We start from the raw sequence: 21,817 nt of genomic DNA, 5'->3' as shown, positions 1-21,817 counted from the left end.
CTAACAAGCTGAAAGCCTGTGAGGTGGACTCCTGTACCTCTAGAATGGGTGATCAGAATGTGATGGCAGGAGGTGGCCTTGTTGAAACTTGGGACAGATGTGCCAGGATGCTTTGCTGAGAAAATGAAACTACAAAGAAAGGAAAGAGCAACAGGGCACAGCTGGGGAGCCAGAGGAAGAGGAAGGGAGAGGCCAAAGAGATCTGAACACATGAGAAAGTTAAAAGTGGGGAGGTAGAGGAGGAGGAAGACAAACGGGGGCTTGGCAAGGCCCTTCCCTCTGAAGCCACAGGGGAATCATTGTGGAAACCAAAGGCTGAGATTGTAGCAGCTGATTCCCCTCAAACTGTTTTCTTTGTTAAAATGGCTGGGAAAGTTGCATTTCCAACAGGAACAGAAATTAATTGTGAGAGAGCTGCAGGGGTAAACGTAAGATAAATGATTGAAGAATAGCCAAAAAGCTTTGTTCTGAAGATTCAACACATATATTTTTAAAAAGCCTAGTATGTATAAACATATGCATATGTAGAGCACATCCAGCAAAAGACCTGTGGCCTGGTGATCCCAGCCTCTGCTCTGCAAAGTAGTCAAGCACATGTCCTTAGTTTTAACTGAGGGTGGTAAAGAAACTCTCCAGGGTCAAAACTACACGTTGCTTTAACCATTTTAAAAAGAAATTAGCAAGCTTAAGAGCTATCATTTCTCTTTATTAACAAAAAAGGAGCAATGAGGGAGGGCCTTTCCAGATTGGGACAATGGTTAACTCTTTCCCTTATGCCATTTTCACACTGACAATGGCCACAGAACTGTTATTTGCCCCCAAAGAGCTATTTGCAGCCAATATTCTGTATACAACATCCTTCTGTAGTTTTGTTTGCAGATTTTTCTGGCCTTCAGGCATACCAAGACATTTTATTCTTACAGCACACTTAAGATGATGAGACTTATACGAGCTGAGTGAAAATGTATCTTGGATTATCCTCAGGTTTGTACTGTAGATTCCAGCTTATTAGGTGACTGGGCGTATTAGACAACCCCCCAAACTGGCAGCTGCCAATTTGGGGGTTCGTCTTATAAGCCCAATCGCCTAATACGCTGGGCAGCTCCGCGCCAGGAGGAAGCCGCCCAGCGAAGCCAGCTTAACATCGCTGGGCAGCTTCCTCCCAGCGTGGAGCAGAGCCCGCCGCATGCTGCTGCTACTGCGGAAGCTGCGGCAGCTTCGGCAGCAGCAGTGGGCAGGCTCCATACCCGACGTATAAGACGATCCACAACTTTTTAACCTCTTTTCTGGGGTTAAAAAGTCGTCTTATACGCCAGAATCTATTGTAAAAGTCACAGGGCATGTACACACATTAGTTCCATGCCAATTCTCTCCCCCCTTGAAGAGCCCTGTTAAAGATTGAAAGAGTTAAAGATTGCAACTGAAATAAAGGGAAGGAATGAAAAGGAATGAAATAAAAATGGCCCTCCAATTTTTAAGACAACCTGATTTTATCTGTGTTGCAGAGACATTGCTACAGACAGCTACCAATATTTTGTTCCGGTCACACATAATTCCTTTAACATTCAATGAGCATGCATACTGTCTATGGAACTTACAAATGTTGACTGTCTCCATTAGAAGCCATGGGCTGGCTTCTCCTTTTAAAGGGATGGCATTGCTAAGAAATGAGACAAAAGCTTAGAAAACCTAGATTGGCATGTTCCATTTATTAAGAAATGACTACAATTATTTGAGAGTTTTCCTCCTATGTAAACATTGTCTAAATGTCCGAGAACGTAACAATACCAATTCATGATTTGTTGTGCTTGCACTTGGCAATTCAAACGTTATTGACAGGGGATTTTGAAATGACAATGAATGCAGCAGGAAATCTGAGAAAGAAACTAGAGGTGGCCTTTTAAAATCAGTATCAGAAAAACATATTTCTTTGAATTAGCATTACTCACTTCATATGTTAACAAGGTGCTTCAGAACAGCTTCAAAATATGTTCTTCAAGCTCTAATTCTTGTGTCCATGATGAGAGGGCAAGAGGGTGTACAGATTACAAGGAACATGTACTAAGCAGTGGATATTGCAAACGAAGGAGCACAATACAGAACATAATAGCTTTTTAAAAAAAATCTTATCCATCGGTGCCGTGTGCCTCTTGGTTCAGCATCTCAATCTTATCCCGTGCTGCACCATCCTGAGATGCTGGGAGATACTTTTCTGAGCCACTGTCTTTTTTCATATGCTCATTGAGTTCTGCCCATGTATTTGTCAATGGCTTCCCAAGAGTTTCTGGTAGCATCAGGGTTAGCACTCCACTCAGGAAGGCCATGACTCCTACAATCAGCTAAAAGAAAACAGCTCATGTAAGTGAGAGAAGCTAACTGCATGAAAAGCAAAACAAGAGGTTTTATTTACTATTGTTAACAATGACACAGATGAAGTTGCAGAGCAACCCAACCCCCCAAGTTGCACTCAAGGGGGTTGGATAGAGCCCCCCTCCCACCTCTGCTTGGCTCTGCCATCAGTAGGGGAGCCCCACCATTGAGGAGTGTTGTAATTCAAACCATAGCTTAGCTCTGGATGAGGCAGCAGCAGGATGACAGGGAGGACTGAAATGGCCATGGTTTTAATTTTGAGTACCTACAGGCTTGTAACTTCAAGCTTAGCATTAGTTTGGCTTAGCATCATATGTGAACTGGTCCATTGTGGATATGCTCAAGTCATTTTCAAAGGGGCTGCAGTGCTGATATTTGTTTGTTCCAGGCCTCAACTACTGGCTCTTCTCATAACTGGCCATCTAGTACATTACTGGCATTGTCAAGTTTGATGAAGCTGTTAAAACAAAGCATTTACCTGTGGCATAAAGATCCAAACACTTGACAGGTAAACACAGAAAGGGGCTACCACGCTCCCTACCCGGCACATCATGCTCCCACTGCCCACTGCAAGGCTCCTGAACAGTAAACAAAAAGTCCAATTTCAATTGATAGTGTTATAAGCAGAAGACATTTTCACAGAGCAAAGCTGCAGGATACAATTCTAATTCTTAAGGGGTAAAGAGTTTTGCCTTACCGTGCAACTGTTGGATATAGCTCTGCGGTATACAGGTAGATAAGGCCGAATGCAACACCTATTGCAAACTTTCCAGCCATATTTGCTGCAATAACTAGAACACTGTAATCCTGTTAAGAGGAAACATATTTTATAACAGCATAGGGAGCATGAATTCACTGAGGGTTACTGAGGGACTTATGTTCCAGAACTCAGTTCATAAAAGCCTTGCTATTTTGTAAACATTCAGGAACCCCTACTGCACTGTTCAGAGCAGACAATGGTTTGGTTTCCTTTACCAAGTAATTAATTCCATCTCTTCACTTAATCATGACTGGACAGTATTTTTTTACTACTATTGCAGGCCCAAAGGCTGCAGTTTCCTTTCTTAAGTTCCATCTAAGCATGTAAACGCTCACATTTTGGAAAAGGTTGCTAGATCAGCAAGTTACTAGTTTTACAGATGGAATATTGTCAGTATTTCTGGAATTTATGGCCCATTTCTTTAAGCCATGGCATCAGCTATGATCTACAATTAGTTTCAGTAACAACCCTCTGTGTCAACCCAAGGTCCCATAATTGCTGCAACGTTGACAAGAGCCTCTATTGCCAAATGTGGCCTCATGTAGCCCAAAACTTGCCAAGAGGAGATGGAACGGGGGTGGAACTGGGGTAATATTCTTCCATAGCATTCTGATGCAGTAATTCAAGCTGGCAGCAATTCAAAAACCTTGGGTGGAATTCAACGTCACACTGTTACAGATGTTCCATCTGCGCACATGTATCTGCTTGCCAGATAGAATGATATCCCATTTTCTTATCCTCTGCTATCCTGGGAGTCTCCTCAGTCCCCAGGAGCCAATTTGGGGGAGTGCACAGGGGGAGGAGAGTGGGGGAACCCTGTTGCACAGGCAGAAACCCCTGCGCTGGGCTTCTGTTGGTGGGGTTCATTAGGTGAACCCTGCCCTTAGACTCCATCTGTACTATACATTTAAAGAAGTACCATGAGACTTTCAACAATCATGGGAACCAAAGTTTGTTAAGGATGTTAGAAGACCCCTGTTTTCCCTAACAAAGCTACAATCCCAGAGTTCCCTCGGAAGAGGAATGGACTATTAAACCACTCTGAGAACTGTAGCTTTGTGAGCGGAACAGGCGTCTCCCAATAATCCTCAGCATCTTTAAAAACCACCGTTCCCAGGATTCTTCATGGAAAGCCAGGACTATTTAAAACGATGTGATACTGCTTTAACTATATAATGCATATATGGCTGAAACTGACACATGCCCTGAATAGATCCTCTTGCCTTGCTCAGGATGCTACATTAGTACCAGACCCACAGCATGTTTATATACATCTGATGCAGGTGTGAATGACTCACCTGAGGTATCACCATGACTAGAGCGCAGATCACTGCACTCGAGATGAGGAATGGGATCAAGGTGTTCCTTCGTCCCAGTTTGTCCATTCCTATGCAAGCCAGGACATAGGCAGGAAGCTCCACAGCACCTAGCATCAGATAATTCACATTTTAAAAATGTGTTAGATACATAAAGACATGGCTAGACTGCTGCTTCTCATGATTTTTATTTTCTCTCCAGTGTGGCCTTAGCCTGCCCCTCCCCTTATGCCTCAGCCATCCCGATTTGCAATATGGCGATGGCAACAGGGCGGCCTAGAACACTGCGAGGTACTGAATATGAAATACACTTGCCACTTGGGGAAAATGATCTGCAGAAACAAAGGCTGTTACAAAACAACTTTCCCCAGGTGTCAAAAGGATACCTAAAATGGCTCCTGCAGTACTATGTCAAAAAGCCGAAATAAAAAAAGAGTTCTTTGCTCTGTGGCACTTTAAAGACTTATTGGGACACAGGCATGCATAGGGTGAAAAGGCCCTTAGGATTGCCAGTTAACTGGAGCTCATATGACTAACATCCTGACACTAAATATATTGAAATAACGGGCACAATCCCATCAAACTGAAATACTGTGCAATGTCATTGATAAAAATGGAAGAGATTTAAGCGTATGTTTTAAGTCTCCCGCTGAAATCAGCAGCACGGCTCCAATTCGGCTGAACCATGCCTTAAGTGGTCAGCAGCTGATAAATGTCTTCACGATTACAGAAAAATTCACTTGTGTAACAATATCAATCCACTGGCCATACACTGCTGCTAAACAAAATTGAATACTAGCACCTTATCTTATGCACATCCTCAAAAATGTCAACTGATGATGCTAGTTTGTGAGAAAGAACAGCCCAGCCCCATCCACAGCTTCGATGCTGTGGCACAGAGGCATTTGTGCTGCATACAGCTACAGCAGCCTTTCTAGGCAAGGCAGGTGAGGGAGGGGTGGCCACCTCTGTTCCCACAACCCTTCTGGGTTCCAAGTGCTACTTCCTGTCTGCCTGCATAAACATCTGCAACAGCATTAAATGGCCAGAGGACTATTAGGATACTCTCCTAGTGGCTATAGCTATAGCAGGTGGCATGGTGGGGCAGAGATGCTGACTTGACCTCTTGGCAGGTGAGTCCCTGCTGCTCAAGAAAGGTGAGGTGGTGGGGAGGGCAGCACGCTCAACGCAAAGGCAGAGCCGACCTGCTGCTGCTGCTCCTGCTGCTGTGTTTGCATTGTGCTGCCCTCCCTGCCACGTCAGCTCTTTCCCACCCAGTAAGCAGCTGCAATTCACCTGCCAAGAGATCAGGCAAGCATCTCCACCCCACCAAGTCATCTGTTGCTAGGCTGAAGCCAGACCTGTACCCTGCCAGGCCTGAAGGAAACCCTTGCGTGGTACTTCTGCATTGCATAGCAGCTCTTCCACAGTTTTGGTGCTGTTGTAACAATGGCTCCTGGTCAGATGTTGGGGCCAACTCCCGCTGCCAAAATAAGGAGACAAAAATGTTCTCTGGATTCAGCAGTGGGAGCCCTGCACTTGGTTCTAGGCTATGTTATTGCTGCACAGCACAGAAGCATCTGACTCCAAGCATCTGATCATGCAATTTCCAGCAGGTAATCTTATTTGTGTAGTGAGGCATCAGTACAATGCACTGCATGCACAACTCAACATGTGGCACAGAGTACATGTGCATACGCTTGATTTCAGCATTCTTTCCCCTCTTTGTGGATGTGCAAGGATTTGAGGACATGCATACAGAAGTATGTACCTGCATCCTCATAGCACACCAGGTAATGTGTACAGTGGGAGAAGGATGCATACTTGATTCTCATTTTTTGGCCAGCATTTCTAAACCACATTCGTGTAAACCAGGAGTGGCTAAACTGTAGCTCTTCAGATATTACTGAACTGCAATTCACACGATCCCTGGCCATAGGCCATGCTGGCTGGGGCTACAGGTTAGCCGCCACTGCTGTGAACTAACCTTAAGTGAAAGCCAAATAATTCATGTGAATAGTAGCCACTTGAAACCAATCCCATAGTAAGAAATTCTGTAGTGAGAGGCCTAAAGGGACAGAGAAGCTTTGCAGAACAGCCAGAACATTCATACAGGCAGACTATAGCCTAACATGTTTTACGTTTGACAGTATTATATCTTAGTGAACAACAATGCTCCTTGTACATGTTTCTTTGCATCTCTAAAAGTAAAAGGCTAGAAACTTGACGAAAGCTGAACATTTAGCTGGAATATCCCTGAGAGGCCCAGGTCCCCATTTCCATAACCACAGCCCTGCTTGAAACATGACAGTATTACCCTGAAAATCATCTGCCTGTGAAATGGCCCTCACATTATAATTTGCATGTGTGTATGAACAGGGCCTGAGTTTGGAAGTTCACTGGTGGTGGCGACAATCACTAGACATTTATTTTTTAAAAGTTGGTTGCATTTCTGTTGCAAGTACAGTAAGTTACATCAAACAATATTTACCTATGAGAAATAGATTTAAATATTCATTGCCTCCAAGGTTCACGGAACTGAGGGAGAACACATAATATCCTAAACTCCCAGTGAACCAAATCAGCCAGACTGTAATGGTCCTTCTTGCAATGTTCCAGTTATGAAACAGATCTAAGATGTTGTGCTTCTTCACGGGAGAAATGTCATTATCACCCGTTCTGCTACTGACTAGATCATCTTGGACGGGACACAGTTCAGAAATTTTACAAGGAGTGCTTACTTTATTCCATCTTGCCATTACATTAATTACTTTTTGTGCTTCTTCGTATCTTCCCTCTGTGAGCAGCCAGAAGGGTGTCTCTGGGAGCATCCAGCAGCACAAGACAAAGGGGAGAGTTGTTACGGAAAGGCATATCTGGTAGACCCACCAGGTCGGGGCCAAGTAGCCTACCAGAGCCACAACCATAATCCCCAGTGCAAAAAACGCATGGACGTGCATGGATGCCCACGTGCGAGCCTTTATGCCAATATATTCAGTCACATACACAAACACTACAACCAGATAGCCACTTGAAACCTGGGAGGTGGGGGAAAAACAGAGAAAGAAAATGGCTTCAGTCTAGTCTCCCTCTACAACAAGAATTAAAAATAGATGGTCATGCTGCAGAGGCTCAGAATTTCAAGAAGTCCGCGATCTACAATAAAGAGGAAAGCGGTGATCCAAGAACAAACGAAGCAATGGTATTGGATATAAATGTAGGCTATAATCCAGCCAAAAAGGGAGCCAGTGTGAATTGGATCAGGGGGATCTGGGTTCAGATTTCCCCTCAGCAATGGAAAACTTACTATGGGCTCATCCACACTTCTGTTTGTCCCATGATTACTAGGCCTGAGTCCGAGAGATTTTTCTTTTGTCCCACCGCATTCCCTGGGAAAACCCATGCTTTACTGCTGAATCGGAACAAATGTCAATCAGGTTTTCTGCGGATTGATGTTTGTTCCAATTCAGCTGTATTGGAAAGTGGCAGGACAAAAGAAAAGCCTCTCAAACCCAGGCCTAGAAATCAAGGGGCAAACAGAAGTAATCATGGAACAAATGGATGTGTGGATTGTGGATGAGGCCTAAGCAGTCTTGGGACAATCACTCTCTTTCTCGGCCTAGCTTACCTCAACAAAGGTACGCAGGGGGAAACATAAGATTACCCAAGTTCACTTCCCTGCTTCTTTGAAAGAAATATGGTATATAGCTATATATAAATAAGAAAACATTCAGTATTTAAGATCTGTTGATCAAATGAGAGAGGTACATGTTTAATGCTTCCACCTTAAATGAATGATATTTCAAAGTCCTTTGCTTTGGCTGAATTGGGCCTACATATATTAAAGGGCAGTCAATATAAAACAAGGTTAGGCAATGTGCTCAGAGGCAGCCAGGCAAACTCCTGGAGAAACTTTAGAAGCCCATAGAAGCAATTTTGTGTCACTGAAATCGTACTGAGATCAATCCAAGTGCTCTGGCTTAACTGGTTTAGAGACTGCAGCTAGAATACGCTTTTGGAGGTTTAATAATGAAGAGCCTTCGAAACAGTCAAGGAAATTATTTTCTTGGAAAAATCAACTTGGGTTCTTACCATTGCAAGCAGGAAACGGACAATCACAAAGCTTGTGTAGTCAAATGTGAACGCCACTGCAATGCCAAATATAAATTGGCCAGTGCTGGTGAACCACATGACGGGCCGCCTCCCCATCCTGTGGAACGCAGTAAGAAAACAAGCATAAAAATAAATATTGCAAAAACTGCATCAGAAAAACATTTCTAACTCTGGGGCTTGCATCACCAGAACAAGAGAGAAAGAAGGAAGCCTCACAAATGCTGTACCTAGCAGTTTATAGCTTACTGCAGATTTTACACTTGTTATTTACTAGATTTTTATACTTGATATTTCTGTAATAGATTTTTATTAATCTCTTTTTAAAAACAAAATTATCTCCATTTCATCAACTCAAAATGAGCTTCAAAGCTCATTTTCAGAGTTTGCATTTTAGCTAATGGCTTTTTAAAGGGCAGCTGCTATTACTTTATCTTTGGATGGAGTAACTGTATAGAGCATGAGGGCAACATCCTGTCGTAAGCAAACTTCCAGGGGCCAGAGGCAAAAGTAGGTGGAGCAACAGATGTGCCTCTTGCCTTTGCACAGTAGGCTACATTCCTTCCTTGCAAAATAAAAAATCTACAGACACACACCTCCAGCCGGCCAAAGCTACACACTTCTATGTCCTATTGAGTTCAGCAGGAGAGAATGCTCAATTTAACTCCCACTTAAGTTTAAGAATTTTTTTTAAATGCTTGACTTTGGCTTAAGTGTTCTGAGGTCACAGGCAGACTACATACTTTTAACTAGGGAAAGGCAGCGTACAAAGGAAATGATGATGATGATACAAGCCTCATTGCTTGCTGCCATTCTCAACATTCTGTAGACCATCTACAGTGGTAGTCCACCTACAGTGATGCTAAGGGGCTGGAGTATGTCCGCATTATATTGTGTGTTGCATTTCCTCAACAAGGATACTGAGGGGTGTGGTGGAGTTACTGTAATTTATCCAGCCTACGTGGCAGCTGCATTCCACCTACATCTTAGGTTCCCTTAGGCTACAATTCTGAGTATGCATGAATAGGATTACCTTTCTGTTTTTTATGCTCAAAATACATTTCCATAGATAACACACAAGCAGGGCCTCCCTCCCAAGTTAATAAAAGTGATCCAAAAATGCACTGGAGCTATGTGTCTCTGGCTGAGTAACCTCTTTACTTGTCTTTTGACTAGGGCATCAGAGAGGGTGGAAAGAGAACAGGACACCAACATTGCATGAGCTTGCAAGTCACCTACATTTCCTCTTGAAAATACTCAGTTAACATGCCTTGTTCAAGCTCAGCCTCTGACTGTTAACTTGATTGAATAGGAATTTTATTCCACATCTCTCAGCTCTGTGCTTTCTACTGCAAGCAGAAACTTGCTTGAGAAATCTAGAATGATATATTTTGATGGCATCCTTCTGCGCTCTCCTGTTGCGTCTAACAAACCAAACCGTGTCAGGAGGGCTTTTTTTTTTGGTGGATGGGGATTTGAACCCAAGTCACCAAGCTAGTTCAGTACTACTGTACCTGTCAGCAATATCTCCAAAGATCACAGCTCCAAAAAGGACTCCCAACATGAATGTGGGCTGTGTGAGTTTTGCAAGCCATTCCCGCTGACAGACCAAATCCCACTCTGTCACGATGGTGCTCTGCCATTTGGTCTGGTCATAGATGAATCCATCAGTGCATGGAACATCCGTCTTGTTACCACTGTATTCGTAAGTAAAATTTGAAGTGTCCTCTCGTTTGGACCTGCTGCACTGATTAAGTTCCCAAACATCTCCATTTTCCAGCTGGACCAAGATGTAGTGTTGTGCTGATGTCCAGAGTGCCCAGGCATCCTCTATTCTTGAACTAGATGAATTATAAATCAGAACACTACTCACGTTTCCAGGGACACTGCATATGAACTTTGGTGTAACAGCCAAGAAGACAGAAGCTAAGTAGTGGATGCCACAAGAAATAGATTGAAAAACAGATGCAAAATAAACCCATGCCTGATATCTGAAAAGGAAAACAAATAATTATCATTATTAGAATTAGAAATTTATTTGTCATTGTCCGTATATACACAGTATACACAACAACGAAAATCAAACACCCACCCAAAGACCGGGTTCACATACACATTTGCACGTACCTCCAACACTCTCATCCCATTCAGACATAATCTATAAAACATACATAATCCAAAATATAAAATGACCTATTGAAGGCATAACATAACCTAAACCCTATCTCATTCCTTCCTACTCCCTGCTTGCTATTTCTTACAACTGGCCCTAAGATCATTATTTAGTGCAATCAGAGCTCTTGGATAGAAACTATTCAGAAGGCGTGTGGTTCGTGTTTTCATTGTCCTATATCTTCTGCCCATTTGAAATTTACCATTTGAAATTATATCCTGATGTTATAAAAAGTGTCGCATTTTTAAACTCAAAGAAATGGTTTAAAAAACTCAACTTTGTCCCAGTGAATTGATAGAAGAAAACACAGTTCTATTAAGATAAACAATATGCACATGGATCTGGTATGTCTTGTGTAAGGAACATAGACACAGGATCGGGGTCCAAAGTGTTTTGCAATCTGCAGTTGAAGGATTAAAATCTACATTTTAATGAGACAACTGGCAAAAATGACACCGATTTTAGCCAATCCAGTTTATAGACCATAAATAAATCTTGTCCTTTTTGCATATTTGGATTTCAAAATGGCATGCTGCTGTTTCTATATTAACAACAGGTCAGGGGTGGGGATGGATGAAAATCAACCTGGGGTGTCAACATGGAAAAAACCTTAATCCCGGAAATTGCACAATCTGAGGCGGGGAAGGAACATCTCTCCAAGAAGTTCCCCTTTCTTGAGAATGGTCTCTACAGATGGAATAAAGGATTCAGCACACACTTACTGTGGTAAGAGGTGGAATCTACACACATATAAAACCCATTTTGAAAATGCTTTTTTTAAAAAAAAATACATTGAATTTTCCATAAGGCTCACCATCACCATCTAGTGTCACATTGTATATTGCACTTAAAACACACTTAAAATGTTTTATTTGCAGCTGTATAGCTGAGTCCAGAGTTACAGCCCAGTTTCAAGGAACAGCACCTCACCTTTGCTTTAGGCTGTATATTACCTTTTTCTGAGCATTTCCAGTGCTAGCTCTTTAGTTACTATTGTTTGTTGACTGACTGTGACATGTCTAATTATTGTTATGACTATTTTTTCTGTTACCTATAGATTTCTTTCACTAGTCAGAAACAGTAAGCTTACTGAAATGCATCTTAGGCAACCTTGGATGAGTATATACTTTTATACAAGAAGGCATTTATTTTGTTGAGAGACATCTATTCCCATTTTGATTATTTTCCCTAACTGTTGGTCTTGATTTTTTTCCTATATTTTCTGCCCTGTAGAACCATATTCATCTTTTTTTGGGGGGGGGGTAATGCGTAAAGTTCCTTATGCAAGTTTTATTCCACTGATTTTCCATATGCCATGCATACAGCTCTCATCAAAACAAATAAATACAAATTTGCTTTCATCAAGAGTCCTTATATCAATATGGTATCTCAACATTTATAACTTACTAGCATGAATAACTAGGTAATTTTCCTATTCCCCAAACCCAGCAAGTCTTGTACACAACACCCTCAACATACCAGGCCTACTGTGAGTGCAAAGGATGAAGAGCTTCTGTTCACAAACCCAAATTACTGCCAACATCGGGCAAAAGCCACACAAAGGTATTCCAAAACTGGCTTCACGTCAATTTACTGCAACACTTCCCAAAGGGAAGTCGAGAGAAACTCGACTTATGGAAACCAGAAGCACACAGGACCTGAGCTGGAGCAGGGCTCTGAACGAAATGTACTGAAGAAATTATATGTGAAGGAAAATCTGAGGGAAATCTTCATTTATCACTGCCACCCAGTGTCACAGCTGAAACAAAGATGCAGAGAAGCAATGGCTGGAGGAGTGGTAGGAACAGGAAAGACCCTTCTGGCCTATCTTCAAATCCAGAAGTTAGCCACAGGCCTATGGGGCCTCCCAGAAGCAACCTCATCCCACATTATTCTGGAGGCCTCAAACTCTCCAGAGAGGCTTTATGAGGCGGGGGTGGGAAACAGGAAACTTTCCTTCCATGACCTTCCTCAAGTTAGCTTATCTTAGGCTCTAAGCCTGTGGCTGGATCTCCCAAAATAAATGAACAACAGGTTATTGAACGTATTTCAGAAATAACAGCAAAACAACCCCAATAAAAATGCCTATCGATCAATAAAACCATTACAGACTAAAATATATGGGGCAAGAAAAGCAGAAGCGCAAAAATTCCATAGCAAGATGTTGCATTTCCCCTTCTAATCTGGAAACCTCAAAGCATCCCACAGGATTTATGGCACCAAAATTATTTTGGTACTTTTCCTGTCCTCCCGAATACCTTCACTAGGAAACTGCTTATTCACAGACAAAAAGGCAACTGTTGGGCGGCAAGCATCTGAGGGGTGTGTTCAGGGGGAGGAGAGTCCCAGTAATAATGCCACCAGTGATACTTGCTGTGTTCAACAACTTTAAGAAGAAGGCCCTTCTTTCCACAAGCCAACAACCAAGTATAAATAGCTGGACATTTCTTCTTTTGGGTTACAGAACTGCCAGAAATGTATGGAAAGTTTGCAAGGCTACACAGCCCAAACTTTCCACAACACTTGCTGCCTTGTGCACTACTGGATGTCATGGAAGGACAATTCCAGTCCCCTCCCGAGGTGCTTTCAGAAACTTGTAAAGAAGTGTGTCAACAACAAACCTATTTGAGATGACTGTGCAGAGCAATCATTTGTGGAATGGATCTGTGGTGCTCTAGTATTTACCATCCCGTTAGGACAGGAGTGGGCAAACTTTGGCTCAGGAACTGAATGCAACCCTCCCGGTCTCCCTGTTTGGCCATCAGAACTCTGTCTAGGCTACACCCCATCTCCCGTCCTGCCCCACACCCTCCTTGAGTGTTTTTGCCTGGCTGGAATGTGTCCTTGAGCCCTGATCGTGCCTTTGGCTTCCCTGGGTGGAGGATAGAGAGGGGTGTGTGAGTGCATATAGAAACTAGCCTACTGAAACAAAGGTGAAATGTGCATTCGTCACTCTGACCCCTTTGCCTCTGACCCCATTCACTTCCATCATGTGGCCCCCAGAAGGTTGCCCAGAAAGGAAAGCTTTAAAAAAATGGTTCCCCAGCACTGAGCTGGCTCCTATACCACATGAATAAATTAATCCTCAAAATACATGAAGCCAGGAAAGTCATAGAATAGTGTGGACTTTGTGCAAAGCAAAAAACCAAAAGTCAACAAACTCCATTATGTTGTTTCTCATTTATAAGTACATTTTCTGAGGCCAAACACAGCAAGTAAGAGCTTAGAATGTCACTAAAAGGCACACATTTCACTGGGAATTAAGTGCCTTACGTAATCTCTTTAAAGTACATAATGAATGCTGTGCCCACTGAGAATGCTCAAGCCTCACTGGGCTGCTTTGGGTACACTCCACTCCATTCTGGTGTTTTACAGTGGGGTTGGACACATTTGTACTCAATTCCAGCTACAGTGGTACCTCGGGTTAAGTACTTAATTCGTTCCAGAGGTCCGTACTTAACCTGAAACTGTTCTTAACCTGAAGAACCACTTTAGCTAATGGGGCCTCCTGCTGCCGCTGCGCCGCCAGAGCACAATTTCTGTTCTCATCCTGAAGCAAAGTTCTTAACCTGAAGCACTATTTCTGGGTTAGTGGAGTATGTAACCTGAAGCGTATGTAACCTGAAGCGTATGTAACCCGAGGTACCACTGTACATGAAAATACTACATTTCTACACCGATTCCTACGGGCAGCTCTCACTTCCATCCTTGAATATATTTAAAAACAGCTTATCCAAATACAAATTTTTTCTTTTTCCTTTTTGTAGCTACCGTTTTAAAATATCAGAATCTCCCTTCCTCCATCCTCCTTTACCAGTCACTTCTTTCCACTCCCATTCCATTTTCAGATTTCCCCCTCTCTTGTGTCAGAAAGCATTCCGTGGCCAAGCATTTTGGGTTATTTTGTGGGACTTCCTGTAGCTTAGAGGTATTTTTTGTACCTCTGCAAACCTTGGGGTTATCCTGGGTCTGTCAATATCACCCCCTTGTGTATGGATGGTCCCTTTTTGGGTACGTATGTGTGAGCACACGAGTGTCTGTGTAGGCAAACACTGAAACTAAGCTTAGTAAAAGCATGTCAGATATCCTATAAATATGTCATAACAGACCAGTCAGTCAAGGCCTAATTGTCCCTTTTTGTTACCTGTATTTTTCATTTTTGGTATAGACCCATAAGGATTCCCTGGGTCGCAAATAAAGCCTTAGGCAGTCACTTGAACAGAGGCCACCTGCTATAATTACAATGAATCTGTCAGCACTGAACATGCCTCTTGACCTCACAAATACATTATGAACCCCGCAGAAGGGGGAAAAATGTTTGCGTTAAGCGGACGGAGGTTCAGATTTAGAGCGAAGCCATTGCAGGTTGACATATAGGGTGAAGGAAGCAGCCCCACTCCTTCTCCCCCTCCAGCTTCCTGCATTACCAGTGCTGCTCTTCCTTTAAAAAAAAAAAAAAAGCACATGGGGGCACCTTACATACATAGATTAGTTCCTCGTATGTTCAGTTAGCCCTTCGTATCCCACTTTTAAATGTTCTGGTGAGACTTTTCCCAAACAAGAACAATCTGCTTCTGTCCATTAAAACCTAGTTATGCCTTTCCCTTCCTTAAATCCTTAAAACACATACACAACCATTTAATAACAAACAGGTACAGAGGAGCAAATTACATTTTTGTATCTCATTACTGGATATGCTTTATTTTTGTTAATTTCTAATCCTCAAATGCTCTTCAGCGTAGTACTTCCATCCATCAATTATGATGCATGTTTGATGGGATTTAGTTCATTGGTTTGTCTATTTATGCAAGTTATGAAGCAATACCAGTGTTCAATAAAATAATATGTTGTGGTAATGCCAAGCAAAACCAAAAGGATGATATCCAACATTGGGCATATTCGAAACGGACCCACTGAGACCAATGGAGTTGCAGAACCTAAGTCAATTAATTTCAGAGGCTCTGCTCTATGACTTTGTTGGATATCACCCTACGTTTCTGCTAACTACACACTATCATTGAGACATCTACAATACCATATAATTGTCTGAATATTGTCTATATTAGGCCTATTTCTGTATTTGCACTTGAGTTCTTCTTTTTTCCACAGGTTGTAGGGCTTCTCAAATACCAGTGAAATCTAGAACACACTGAACCCTAGAGCAACTTAAGACAGTTAACAGGATACGTTAATATACCGTGAACAATATCTCTACATGCGTTCAGGTTTTCTTGCTTTTAATAGACTGCTCCTCAGGGTTTGCTGGAACTGATCAAAATTCTGCACATAACGTCTGGATTATTTACCAGTCAGTCACAGAACAGAATTTGCCCAAGGCATTGTGGTGCTTTTGTATTATGATACAGGTGCACTTTGCAGCATTACTGAGACAAGACTTCACTTGTGCATCGAACAAAATATTTTAATAATTCAAGCAGTTGCCCACCCATGGAATTATAAACAACTGTGTGAGTCCCAAGGCTGTCTTCTTTGGCTTATAAGCAAGGCGTGCCCTCCTGCAACTAAAAGAAAAACGTGCAGAGATTTAACTTATACGCCTTTTTCTAAGAAAGGTACAAGAAACCACCAAGATAGTTACTTGGAACTAGAGGTGAAATTAATCACATCTTTGAATTCCCTGCTTGGTGTTCTCCTCTTTTTAAACCTAACTGCAGCAGTAGGGCTGAGGGCATGGTGTTGAAGGAATGTTGTGCTTTTGCCCATCTTTACTTTCATACCATTTTCCATTTTCACCCCTTTGCTGCTTTTTACCCCTGATGTTTCTATTGCATACAGAAAGGAGGATGTCCACAGGGAAAAGAGTTTCTAGGAACCTACAGTCCAGCAAATAAAAGTCAACTGCAGGTATGGGAAACCTGTGATGCTCCAGATATATTCCTGGATTGTAGCTCCATATGGGGTGTATGGGGCACCAGAGGAGGGGCAGCACCTTTGGTGGGAGCACATCATGCTCCTTCTGGGATAGTTTGTCCATCTTTGGTCCCCACCCTATGCTCAGCTCCCCAATATTTTATTCCCGTTGGCACTCCTTCTTTGGTGCTGCTTATGCAGCGGTTTGACTCCACCCCCAGAGGTGCACTCCATTGTCTCTTGAGACAGATGGGTGCCAACAATAGCTCCAATCTTCCCTGGCCATTGGCTTATGGAAGTTGTAGACCAACATCACCTGGCGGCCCACAGGTTGCCCATTAGTTCATAGTCAAGCAAATGAATAACATGTAACCCACACTGGCAATGTGCATCAAATCACCAGTTCCCTCCAGGCTTTACTACAACATAATGTTGCACTGTGCTCATGACCTTTTAGCCAAGAAGTTGTCATGGTGTTGGTTGTAATAAAACGCAGTGCAAGGCAATAGTGGCCATGAGCACACTGCTGTATTGTCGCAGAAGTATCAGTGGAGGGGAAGAACAACAGAATGACAAACAGCAGGTTTTGGACAAGCAGTCCCCATGTGTTTTTCCAGGCTATACAAACGTTTCTCTCTTATAATGGCTCTAGTGTTCAGCATTAGCCCCTGAATGCCCTGTCAAGAATTCATTTCAATAACTGTCTTGTTATTCATCAGCGGACTCCAGTCTAGAGATAAGCTCCAATTAAATGCCAATTACACATGCATAATTGGCCAGTTACTGTATTTGCCCAGTTACTTGTAGAGAGAAAAAAGCTCACACTGATGTATATTAAGCCTTCCTCTTTATTATTATAATTTACTATACTTGATTTTTCCATGTATGTAATATAAAGCACAACTTCCACCACTGCAGAAAATAAATAGGTGATGACTTAAATGGAATATACTGACCAATTCCCAGCCCATTTTCAAGGAAAAGCAGGTTGAAAGCAGAAAGTTGTGTAAATAATACCCTTTTCATCTCCTACCTACCCTAATGATCCTAAAAAGGAAATAACATATTGTTAACGTATTTTTAACTTTTAAAAAAGTTATATTCATAGCAAAACATTCATTGGTTCATCATTTGCTGGTGAGGATAACCAACATAGAAAGTGGCTTGGTGAAGCAAGGGTTCCCTTCTGCTCCTGGAACAGCTGGTTATATGAAATTCAGAACCTTATATAAAACTCTGCTATCGGAGTAACACTCGTGAAGATTTATGCTCTTCGGTAAACAAGAATGGGGTGTGGAGAATTGCGGGTTTTAGTTTCATAGTTTTAACAGGTAAATCTTAGAAGCAACAAGCTTAACATTCCAAGAGGGGTACAAAGTGCCTTGTTAGCAAACATTTGATTGCTTATGAAGGGTCAAAGATACTTACTAACCCGAAAAAGCAAATGACTGAAGATGCATAAAAAACATACTCAAAGCAGCTATAAAGCAGTCACAGTTTCTATAAACAGTAGTTCTTAAGAATGCTGCTTCAGGACCTGATCGAGCCCTCAAACTCTAACTGTACTCAGCTTGAACCACCCTTGTAGTTATGCGTTAACATGTCATTCTGTGATAAAACTGTGGACCCAGCTACATTAGTCAAAAAACAGAGTTTTAATTGCATTATAAACATGCAACACCAGATGGAGCTGTAGAGCACAAAACTTTTCTATGCGATTTTACATAGGTTTTTTTTTTACTTTTGTTACAATGATTTAATTTATGACTTATTTATAGCTTTTTTCCTGTGTGTAGATCCACCCAGTGATTCTGGTTTTGGATATGTGTGCGTGATATATGCACATATACACAGAATGCAAACTGAAGGTGAGTGTAGGAGGGCCTACATGCGTATGGTTCAATGTCTGCATTTCCTGGACTTTCCTGCTTTCATGAGAAAGTAGTCCGTTTCAAATTATTGGAAGAGGAGCCATAGCTTGTTGGTATAGCACATCCTTTGCATATATAACACCCTAAGATCAACCACTGGCATCTACAGGTTAAAAGGTATCTGGAAGCAACACTGGTGTGAGATATTGTGGGCATAGGGCAGTATATGAATTCAATAAATAATAATAATGTTGGAAAGCCACTACTCATCAGACACCTCTGGGTTAGACAAACCAATGGTCTGGCTCACTATAAGCCAGATCCATACATATTCATAATAACAGTATCTATGTAGAAGCTTTATGCAGTTATCTGTGATGGGATGCAGGCTCCCAATGAGGAACTCAGAACTGTTTTGCTTCTCCCCTATCTTTTTTGCTGTTGTGCCGCACTGTGGTAAGCCAAGGTTTGGCTTAGCATGCAATCAGAACATGGGCTCATGGTTAAGCTCTCTCCAGACTAACCAAGAGCCAAGGTTTGGCTTAGCACAATGAGGTCACTGTATCATCCAGTGAAATATCAAATCTGACATGGACAACACATGCTCTGGAAGCCTCCCAGAGTGGCTGGAGTAATCCAGTCAGATGGACAGCTTATAAATAATAAATTATTATTATAATTTATCATACCTGTGCTGAGGGCAGAAGAACGGAGTACCCCTACACCTCTACACACAAGGGAGAAGGTGCTTTGAGAAGTGAAATTCCAGATACAGTGTTACAAGTGCTTGTTTCCTTTGGATAATATTTATTTATTTACTTGCTGGCTTAGTTTGAGATAAACCCTACTGGAAGTACCATAACAATAACGGGCAGCAGATATTCAGATATCCCCCTCCCAATGCTGCACCTAGTTTACACTAACTCCCTGTCTCTTGCTGTTTACATATCACTGCTTAATCTGGATCTAGCGCACAGCCACCACTGGGTTTTGAATCCATATACACTTCGCGCACTATACAAAGCGATCCTGTATCCTTGCGAAATACTGCCATTTGATGCATTTTACCTCAAACCAGCTACAATCCAAAAGAAAAACTGTTCAATTGAGAGAGCCATTGTGCATGCACAGATGACAGCTTCATGAATAGGAGCTGGGTGTGCATGCAGGTGTAGGGAAACCAAACAGATAAATGCACAGACATCCCAATCCCCTCTGCTGTTTACAATAGCAAGGGGGAAGCAATCTCATTAACTCCAAAATATGGGCTCTCTCACACACCCCTCCCTGCTGAGTCCTATTCCCCAATGCTAGACTGCCCATTCAGGAAAAATCAACATTCTTTTTTAATAAAACCCTGGATTACTCATTCACTGTGACTAAGCTGGCCAGACTACAACAATATGTGCTTAATAAATAAACTACCAAGAAAGCTGTACACCAGATTTCTCTCTCTAAAAGCAAAAAGTCTGTAGAGAGAGAAAGAAACTAGGAACTGAACCCACAGGTGCAAAGAAACATAGAATCATAGTCCAATGCAGGAATCTCATCTAAAATATACATGACAGGTGGCTACTGAAGCTCTGCTTAAAGACCTCCAAGAAATGAGAGTCCACCACATCTCGAAGGAGACTGTTCCACTGTCAAACAGCTCTTACTGACAGAAAGCTACTCCTGATGTTTAGTCAGAATCTCCTTTGCTGCTGCATCACACTGTTGACTCATGTTAAGCTTGTGGTCTACTAAGACACCAAGATCCTTTTCACGTGTCCTACTGGCAAGCTGCCCTGCAGGACATATTCAGGAGAAGAAAAGGCTAAGGAGTAAACCCTATACAAATTTGGAGTGGTGTCCCTAAGATGGTTGGATTGGGCCTTGTACTCCTCCTGCAGCCAAGCTGGCACCAAATGTTTTGCTCTGCCCTCCTCTGGACCACATCAGCGAGGCAGAGAGTTAGGACTTGTCATCCGGGCAGCCCAGGACCTCCACACACACTGCCCAGGTTTGCGCCCCAGTGAGTTTACTTTGGTGCTGCTAAAACAGCCAAAACAATGTGGGAGGTAGCAGTTACTGTGCAGTCACTGTGGGCCCTGTGATTCTCCAGCGGTTTGACTTCGCCCCCAGAGGCGCACTCCATTGTCTCTTCAGACAGACAGATGCTAACAGCTGGCAAGCCAGGTGCCCCCCATCTTATATTTGTGCAGCTGGTTCTTCCTGCCTAAGTGTAGAGATAATTTCCTAGAGGTGAGAGCATACTCAAAGAACCCCAAGACACAGGTTTGCCAAGCCCCTCCTTACACACACCCCTGCTATAAGCAGCTCCCAATGTGTTTTGCACACACAGGGCAGGAAGAAAACCTCCACAACCCCCTTCAAACAGCATATTCCATCCCCATGTGGGAATGGGAGCCAAGGCTCACTTGGACCCTACCCACAGAGCTCATGCCACATAAATGACAGGAAGAGGTTTTTTTGAGCATGTGCAAAATAATCACTACCAGACCTCTGGGATAAAGGGGGAAATTTACGTAATTTAGGGAACTTCCTCTTTTTAGTCGTTTGTCCAAAAGATCTTTCACCTCATATATAGTACATATACTCCCTTAGGGGTTCCTACACCGGTATTTTAAAACAGGGGCTTTTATTAGCCTCTAAGCCCCCAAACGCTGCATTAACGTGCTGTAGTGAATCGAGCTGGGAAGACACCGGGGTTCAAATCCCCATTCATCCCTGAAGCTCACTGGGTGACCTTGGGGACAGCCACCATCTCTCAGCCTAGCCTACTTCGCGAGGTTGTTGTGCGAGGATAAGCCGCGAGCGGGAGAAGAGAAGCGCGCTCTCTGCTTCCCGCTTTTTGGAGGGAGGGCGAGAGTCAAAACTAGCAACAAGCCTTCACTGGAAGTGGCCAACCTTCGCTCCCCCGCGGTGGACACGTGTCTCCCTCCCGTACCCCTGGCGGGCGCCCGAGTCAAAGAAGCTCTCCGCTTCTCCCGCGCCTCGCCACCCCCACCTTCGCCTCTGCCTAGGGAGCGGAGGGCCAGACCGGAGACCCACAGCGCCTCCAACTCTCCAACCCCACTCCCCCTCTGCCGCTGCTGCCTCCCTCTCGGCGCTCCAGCCTGTTACCTGCCGAAGTGTCCCAGGGAGTCAAAGAGGAGCTCGAAGTTGCGAGCCATGGCGCGGGCGCTCGGCGGTGTGCGGGGCCGGCCAGAGTCCCATCTCAGCCTCTCCCCTCCCTGCCCCGCAGAGCCCGCCTGCTGGGAAGGGGCGGCTCCTTCGCCCGCCTGTCCAACAGACGGACCCTTCAGGCCGGTGAAGGGCCGCGCTGTAACCCCTCCCCTGGCGC

The 21,817-nt window shown here is 43.2% G+C and overlaps 1 protein-coding gene across 1 annotated transcript; it reads right to left on the bottom strand.

Annotated features, from left to right (window-relative positions):
- Positions 1-1,690: 1,690 nt before the first annotated feature.
- On the bottom strand, positions 1,691-21,731 carry SLC22A16 (solute carrier family 22 member 16). The gene is made up of 8 exons (XM_083433770.1): positions 21,598-21,731; positions 10,071-10,547; positions 8,539-8,656; positions 6,938-7,484; positions 4,429-4,556; positions 3,068-3,177; positions 2,849-2,948; positions 1,691-2,339 (listed from the first exon to the last, which is right to left on the bottom strand). Exons 1-8 carry the CDS (start codon positions 21,645-21,647, stop codon positions 2,127-2,129), a joined length of 1,743 nt encoding a protein of 580 aa, XP_083289896.1. The 5' UTR covers positions 21,648-21,731; the 3' UTR covers positions 1,691-2,126.
- Between the last annotated feature and the right edge of the window lie 86 nt (positions 21,732-21,817).

This window comes from Podarcis tiliguerta (genome assembly GCF_965153285.1).
Source record: "Podarcis tiliguerta genome assembly, chromosome: 3".
In the NCBI taxonomy this organism is placed as follows: Eukaryota; Metazoa; Chordata; class Lepidosauria; order Squamata; family Lacertidae; genus Podarcis; species Podarcis tiliguerta.
This window is presented reverse-complemented; position numbering and strand designations above follow the sequence as displayed.